Source organism: Rhagoletis pomonella, unplaced genomic scaffold, assembly GCF_013731165.1.
Source record: "Rhagoletis pomonella isolate Grant_MI unplaced genomic scaffold, Rhpom_1.0 Rhpom_scaffold_00002, whole genome shotgun sequence".
NCBI lineage: Eukaryota > Metazoa > Arthropoda > Insecta > Diptera > Tephritidae > Rhagoletis > Rhagoletis pomonella.
The window spans coordinates 23,754,200-23,762,895 of NW_023458556.1; the positions used below are offsets into that span (position 1 = coordinate 23,754,200).

An 8,696-nucleotide genomic window follows, 5' to 3' on the forward strand; every position below is an offset into this window, starting at 1 on the left:
CAGATCGGCGAAAGGATTGCGTTTCACATTATGTCGTGCCTGCATGACGAGAGTGAAAACAAATTGAACCATTATTTTTTTAATTGAGAAGCACTCTGTGTTTAATTTTGAACTTTTATGCAAGTATTTTTTCTACCAACGCTTAACTGGAATCTTTTTTAATATTGATTTATATTGATTGATTATATTATTTTTACGAGGGTAACCCTAAAAATTTTCGGAAAAACGAAAAAATAAGCGCTTTATGGTTTTTCAAAATATTCACCTTTAAGATCTATACATTTTTGTATTCGAGGAAATTAATTGTCGAAACATTTATCCCACTCTGAAGTGGGTAGCTCAGAAACATGGTTTCTGAATGCCTCTACGACCTCTTCAGATGTTGAAAAATGGTAACCACGCATTTTATTCTAACAAACGAAAGAAAGCAAGAAGTCATGAGGCGGTTAATTAGGTGAATATGGTCAATGAGTCATTACTTCTTTCTGCTTCAAATAAACGTTGTTGTGTGAGAGCGGGCATTGTCGTGGTGAAGGATGATGCGACGCAAGAATGATAGAATACAAGATTGCGCCAATCGAGCTAAGAGCAACTGGCCGTGACGTCAACAAATACCAGAATGAGAGAGCAAGACGAATTCGACAAGAAAAAGAGGAAGCATCGAACAAAAGGCAGCATTGCCAAGTTTTTAATTTGAAAAAGCACCAAATTTTTATTGATGTATTTTATGGACTTTATATGCGGCATACATAATTTTATTGTAAGGATGCCGATTCAAATTAATAACAATCAATGTTTCTTGCATGACGGTCGATTTCTTCTGGCATGATTCACGGTGCTGCCACATATTTTGTTGTCGCTTATTATTGTCACTGTGCCATGATTTTGTTTAAATTTTTGTAAAGCTGCTTACCACACTTACGATTGCTATAAATTTTGCCTCCATTTTTTAAAGATTTTCTAATTTGGTGTCTTCGAACTAAAAACAAAAGCACCAAAAACGCACCAAGCACCAAACTCAAAAATTTTCGCGTTTTGAATACCCACTAAATTTGGTGCGAAAAGCATCAAGTTGGCAACAGTGAATGTAAACAAAAGTGTTTTATGACGTCAGCGATTGGGTGGATGCTGTCAAATCGACGAAGAAAGGGTTAGCGGTCCGCGAATGGCGCGACCTTTATTTTCTGGATCGTGGATGCGACGTTCCCTGTTTTTTTTTTTATAGCACTCATCCAATGCTTTTCGTGTAAAATCCTGTAAAAATGTCAAATAGCAAAATTACTCTCTGTAGTGAGAGTAAAAAGTGAGTAACAACAAAAAGTACAGAAACAAAAAAAGCATTTTTCCTGTAAAAACGTCAACCAGTGATCGCTTGACACTTTTCATGATTTTACCAGAAGAAAAAGTTCGGGTAAAATCTTGCAACTTCATTCTCTACCCAACTCTCCAAAAATCGCTCTCATTAGCGGTATTTTTTAGAAATTCGGAATACAGGTTCATTTTTCCTGTAACTTCCTGCAAGTTCGTGTGAAAACCTGTATGTTCATGGAGTACTGGATCAGAGCTTTTATTTCGTCGATGCAAATTTTTGTATACCATTCAGCATTGGCCGTTATTCGCTCCTCAAAGGCAACAGCAGCAACTGGCCCAGGTGCTTCATTACCAAAAGCCGAATGTAGCCGCTCCAAGCTTTGTTTTTGAGGTAAGCCGTACGAAGAAATTTGCATTTTTTCACAATATTGATTTCTTTGAGACGTTATTTAATCAAAACTACTTTGCAAAATTTTGATCTGTAAAATTTTCGAAAATCATAATGTGACATCGACAAAAACGCCGACTAATGGTCGTTTCCGATAATTCAGGGTTTCCCTCGTATTGACTTACACACCTGTGTTAGTTCCGGAATTCCAGTATTCGAATATGTTCTGGCTAAAAATCTTACTACCCAAGTTTGTAGTTTTGCGACGCTTCTCAGCGACATATTCTGCGAATGAAATATAAAAAAAAAACAACGTATAAAGACATCTGAGTGTTTTCTCATCAGATTTGACACGAATGAAGAGCTCTTTCATACAAAGCTTCAATTGTGCTGGAAGTGTCGTTTATGCAAAATCTTTATATGTAAATTTTATTCTAGACAAGTGATATAAGGCGGATTGATCGTTTTAGTTCAGAACTTTTCTTTCATATGGTTGTTGTTGTTGTGCTTCTCTCTGTCTGGGAGAACAACTGAGTAAAGTTCTGAACGCATTTGGGTTGTTAACTCAACTAGAACTTTAGTTCAGAACTAGAACGATGAATTCGCATTTAGAGTTCACATTACTGTTGCAAAATGTCAGATTATTGATTACTATTTCAAAAACATATCGAACGTGACAGCTGTTCAGGATCCTGTGCATATGATCCTGCATTTGCATATTGTGGTGCATTTATAAATTCATAACAATAAATTCCAAACAGTTGCCATGGTAGCAAGTATAAAATTTGGAAATTGCAAAACAATTTGTACAATACTTTGAACAGCCCTTTTGACTTTGCTTCGTTATTTTTTGGAAGTCAATTCAAGAAAAAAATCGGTGAATACGCAACAAATGTTGAAAATAAGACCCATATGGGCAGGTTCTGGAATTCACTTCCGAGTGAATTTCAACCCCTGCCAATTAGAATTCAAAGCGGACTTAACCCAAATTCACTCGGAAGTGAATTGCATAACCTGCCGGATAAACCCTTTTTGCATAAATTTTATGGAGTTTTTCGGGCAGACCGCCATGGCTACTCTCTACTCGCTGATAAAATGGAATCAAACAATGTTCCTGTTTCCAAAAATCGGCAAAATAAATCGGTACTGAATCCGTTGGAGTCATCAAAATTAAAGTTCTTCGTCGGAGAAAACCACCGCTCTCTAGTCGTCCTTTCAAGGAATGTGAGGCGACGAAATTGCAGTTGCAGATGCTGTATTCCGGCTGCAGATGTTAACAATTATTGCACTTCTTTTTCATTGCCAAGAGATCTGCAAAGACCTGGATCCGTGAAGCCCTCGGTTTTTCATATTTTTCCCGTTGGAAAGTGCGCCTACATGGCCCGTTCTTGCTCTGTTATAGTTGAAAATGTCCTTTGAAATTTTCAAAGCCTGTGACGCAATCCTTAAAACCCAGTTTTTGCCTTTTTTTATAAACATTCGCATAATGAATGAATGAAAATGAAACTTCTTAAAATTATTTAAAAAGTTAAGTTAACACGCTATACGAGGGAGTGAAAGAGATGTTATGTCAAAAAACCAGCTGACCTGAAGTTCTTGTTTTCACGACGTTGCTATTTAGCGTCCGTACTACTTAATATCGTTCAGAGAGCCACATTAAAAAAACATCATTTGTTTGAATTAAGTACGCAGAAATGGCCGCCACCTCTTATGTTTCAGACTTTGTGCAAAAATTATGAAAACTCTGCAAAGTTTCGCCATAATTTCCAACTTGTTAATAAGAACCTTTAGAAAAAAGTTTTGCAGCCGATTACATTTTAATATAATAAATTTCAGATTACCCAATGAAGACGTGTTAACAAACTCCAATCGGGAAAAAAAAATTTCCATCGATAACTTAAATCTGTGACACACAATGGCTAGAGGCGTCGCCTGAGCGCATTCTTTCATATATTTATGTATGTGCCAGTTTTACCGTTATATATTTTTTATCTACTCGTTTATTCCATGGGGTATTCATGCTTTATTTAATTTTGAAAATTAAATTACTATACCGTTTTAAAAATCTGAAAATTCACTGCGGGAAATTTTTTTATTCTCTTTCTGTCTTCGCCTTCTCGTTTTTGCCGTTTTGAAAAAACGTTTTGAACGAACCATTATATCACATTCCTAGGCAAGTTTTGAAAGAATATTAACGATACCAAATTTTATTAAAACAAAATGTCAAAATTAAGAAAGAGATGTTCTTAAATATCATAACTTTACGACACTCACATATTGACTAGATTTCACTATTTTGTTATATTTTAATTTGAATTATTTGTTTATAAAAATATAGTTTATTCCTTAAGAAACACTAAATGAAAATAAGTTTAATCTTTGAACATCATTAAAAAAAATCGACAAGCTTTCGAAAAAATTTTATTAATTTAAGTTTAGTGTAATAAAGTGCAAATTTAAAGTAGCCTTGATTTACAATTGATGTGTGGCATATTTTTGACGATGTCGGTAATTTTCTTCCATATTATCTAAGTATGTTCGAGGATTTTTTTAATGAAGAAAATGAGCAACGCCTTCATCAAAAAAAAAAAAATATATTAAAAATCAACGATAAGTCGCAGCTATGGATTTTAAACTTGCGCTTTATTTGAATTGATCGGGCTACAAAACTGCATACTCAAAATATGTATTTCTAGGAAATCTAATTAAAAAGCTTTACGAAAGTTTGTTGATTATTTTAACGTTGCGCAAAGATTAAACTTTGGATTTATACGGGTTTTGTTAAAGTGTAAACTGCTTTTTTATAAACAAATAATTAAAATTATATAATTTTAAGATAAATGGCGAATCTAGTTAACATGTATAAAATTTTGATAAGCACTTGAAATGTCAAGTTTTAGTACTGAATTCAAAGAAGATGTCTCTTTTAGCCATTCATAATAACTTAAAAAAATTTGTTTGTTAAAAAGTGTATCTTAAAATATCTGCCTTGACATTTATGTTAAAAGTGTAAAATATGTAAATGTACCTACATAAACTTTCCCGTGAATACCATCAAAGCATTGGTCTTGAAGGGAATCTATGTATGCATGCATGCATATGAGCAAATTAAAAAGTCGATACAATTTACATTCGAAAAATACAGTTTTTGTATAGATTTCGTACTGAAGGAACAATTTTATTTCCCAACACTGTGGGGAACTAAGCAAAATGGCCTAGTGTATTTCGCAAATATTCAAATACATAATCACCAACCGATAATTTTATATATTCATTAAAAGATAATTTGTCATCAGTCTGAAATAAAAAAAAATATAAATCGGAAGGGTAAAATAGTATTGTGTTATTAATTCAAAAATAAAGTTTCATTTCACTGACGAAGGGGAGGGGGTCTAACTCCCCAAATAAAAAAGTATCGATTCATGTATGGTATCGTTTCATATCTAGTTGAGTATAAATTTCAAATTATAACCCTTACTTTGTGTCTTTATTTGACTGATTTGAATTTTAGAATGGAAACATATGCACGCCGCCCCAACGTCTGTTTATTCTCTGTGCTCCGGTATTAATATCGATGGCATTTTTACATACATACATATATACATACATACCGTATAAATTTTTTATTTATTAAATAAAAAATAATTGTTTTTAGGAAATTTTACAGCGTCGTCTCAAGGCTTGATTATTGTTGTGTGTTTGCCGACAGCTTTGCACAAAAAGCACACTACTTTAAATTAAGCAACACAATTTTAATAAGTAAAATATTAAATTTATTAAAAAACCTGAGAAAAAATTTTTGTAAGTATTTATTATAAATTAAATGTAATTAAAAAAATAAATTAAATGTAATTAAAAATAATAATAATATTTTTATATTCAAGCGAATACAATTTATAACTTACAATGAACAACCAAGATTTAAAAAGTTTCATAAAAAAAATTCCGCTACCGTGGATTCGAACCACGGTTCTCTTAAATGGCAATCTTATTCCTTTCACGGAGGCGAACCAGCAGACTATCACGTCAACTTGTATATGATGCATATCCGCACAATTGATATTCAGTAGGACATCGCCATGTTAAAATACCAATCGCTACACCGAAAAATAATGGAAGACGAACTGGTTGAGCTGAAAAGCTAACTGGTAGGTAGCATTCTAGTTCACAACTATTAAAATGGCGGGCAAATAACAAAGGTGCTGCCGTGCCATACATCTACCTACATATGCGCACATGCATGTAGGTATGTATATTAGACTGCATCACCAAAAAAAGTTGCGGTTTTTCCGCCGGGATTACAAAATTTATTATATTTTAAGACGTCCACCAAAATATTTCGGAAAAATATTAAGATTTAAGCGAGCTGGACCGACGTGAAAAAACCTGAAAACAAGAAGGTTTTTATGAATAAAAATAGTTTCTTAAAGAACTTTTTGAAAAAAGTCACCTCAGATGACAAATTAGATTAAGCTTAAAAAATCTGCATAAAAATATTTGAAAATCTTTTCAACAGAATCGCAAGAATGAGATTTTTTATGCTGTTTTTTACTTTTTTCAAAGATTGGTTTACGAAAAACTTGAATAACTGGGTCAAAAATGTTCTAATTTAGATTTTTGGGATCTCAGTAGAAAGTTATTTTCACACTGTTTTTATTTCTGGCCAAAAAAACGTCATTCGTGTCCCATCTTGTTTTTTCGAATACCAACACATCTTAATTCAACTTTGAATGACGTTCGTTCATCCTACCTTTCTCTTCCATCCTTTGAATGAGTTTATTAGCAAAGAAATAAAAAGGGTGAGAAAATACCTTTCCAATGACACCTCTCAAGTCTAAATCGGAAGAGTTTAGGTTCAGTTATTCAAGTTTTTCCTATACCAATCTTTGAAAAAAGTTAAAAAACAGCATCAAAAATCTCATCATTACGATTCCGTTCAAACTTTTTTTTAATTTTTTTTTAATATTTTTATGCAAATATTTTAAGCTTAAACCGTTTTGTCATTTGAGGGGATTTTTTCAAAAAAACTCTTTAAGAAACTATTTTTATTCATAAAAACCTCCATTTTTGGAGGTATTTTCAAATCGGTCCAGCTCACTTAAATCTTAATATTTTTCCGAAATATTTTGGTGGACGTCTTAAAATATAATAGATTTTATAATTCCAATGGAAAAATAGTACCGATTTTTTTTTTGTATGGGGAGTGATGCAGTCTAATGTACATATGTACATTAGAGTAGTCCAAAAATGCATGTGAAAAAGTAAAGTCGGAATTTTAATGCCGCCAACCCTAGGATTGTTCTATACCGAAACAATAGACCCTTATTTTTTTTATTTTGAGACAAAAAAATTAGGCAGTGCTCAAAGCGCTCAAAGTTTTCCATTCATTTTATATGGGGAAAAACAACTTGTCGTAGAAATGGTGTAGAATTCTTGACAATCAATATTTTTCGATCGTAAAACTCTGTTTCTCTCGCAAAGTAAAAAAAAAAACGGTAGATATGACTATCAAATTAAAGAGAAAATTCTGCAGGATTACAGCAGATTACATTTTTTTGTACATAAGGACGATTAGGTATTGAAAATGTCCTTTTAACATTTTTACATTGAATATCCTTGAAATTTTACAATAATTATTTTCGAAAAAATTATATGTTAAGGACTAATATGCACTCGACCACATCCTCGAATTTCGCCCTTCTAACTTTATTCGCTTAAAAAGAGAAAACTAATTAAAAGGACATTTTCAATACCTATTTGTCCTTGTGAACCAAAAAATTTGAATTTTTTAATTCTACAGAATTTTCTCCTTCATTTGGTACCCCTACTTCACTGAAAAGAATTGTTTAAATAATTTTTGTAGTTCTTCATATATTTGTAACTACAAAGTCCTTTTAAAAAATATCCCGTGTTTTTATTGAAAGAGACAATACATAAGAAGTCAGTTTCATAAAATAAAAAATAAAAATATCGTTGAATAATGTTAATATCTATTGCAAAATTTTATGTACGCAAGACATCTCGAAAAATTCCATGAGTTTGGAAAAATTATTTTCTGCTTTTCAGTCCATTTACGGAAACGTCGTACCTATGTATGTATATTAAGAAGTTTTTTATTTGGTTTTTTCTAAATTTGACTTATAAAAACAGCTGCAATTGACTTACAGGTATTTGCATGCAGATACACAAGTAGGTGCTTGTTTTGCCGACGGCAAATCACTCATCGGTAGGTAACCATATTTTATGAAAACTAATAACTAGACATGGGATATATATGTAAAATATATTTTCCCGAACCGCGGAGAGGTTGTGGAGCAAGATAAAAATTATTTTCATGTACAACTATTTCGTATATGTATTTAAATATTCTACACACTTCACATATATCTATATATATAAAAATGGTGTGAAAAATGTATAGTACTTCATCTATTGAGAACGGTTGGGCCGATTTGTTCGTAATTGCTAGGATAAGGTTTTTACGAAAGAAAATTTTGGGAAAACCCTCCGGGAATGTCGGAAAATTGGAAAAATTAAAAATTGATTTTTTTTTTTATGGAATTTTGTGTGAAATTCTTTCGGAATAGCATTCGAATGGAAAAAGGTTGGAAAATTCTTTTCCGATAGGTGGCGCAGGGGTAAATTTTTTTCCGTTAAGTGGGCCAGGGACCGATCTATTCGAAAAAGTCTGATTTGTGGTCCGATTTGCTGGAAATTTGGCACGTAGGTAGCTTATTGGCTGGGTTAACATATAGGATATTTTTTCTGATAGGTGGACCAGGGACCGATCTATTCCAAAAAAATCGTATTTATGGTCCGATTTGCTTGAAATTCGATACACGTATTATAGATATGCGTAGAATAGAAACGAGTTATTGTTTTACAGTTAGAAAGGTGTTTGAAGGCGGCGCAAACATGCGGGTATTGGCTATTAAACAATAGATACTTACTACACAGGCCAACAAAAATGGGGAAAAAGTTAACGCTATTTTTGCCG

At 32.6% G+C, this 8,696-nt stretch overlaps 1 protein-coding gene across 3 annotated transcripts in view; it reads right to left on the reverse strand.

Annotated features, from left to right (window-relative positions):
- LOC118733322 (D-2-hydroxyglutarate dehydrogenase, mitochondrial-like) overlaps window positions 1–8,696 on the reverse strand; it is a 468,040-nt gene that overhangs the window by 22,073 nt on the left and 437,271 nt on the right. Inside the window, exon 2 of one of the 3 annotated variants that reach the window (XM_036462679.1) lies at window positions 1,889–1,984. The exons of the other annotated variants lie outside the window; for them this stretch is intronic. Coding sequence (XP_036318572.1) covers window positions 1,889–1,981 — 93 coding nt within the window. The 5' untranslated portion in view covers window positions 1,982–1,984. The remainder of the gene's footprint in view (window positions 1–1,888; window positions 1,985–8,696) is intronic. 3 annotated transcript variants of the gene reach the window in all.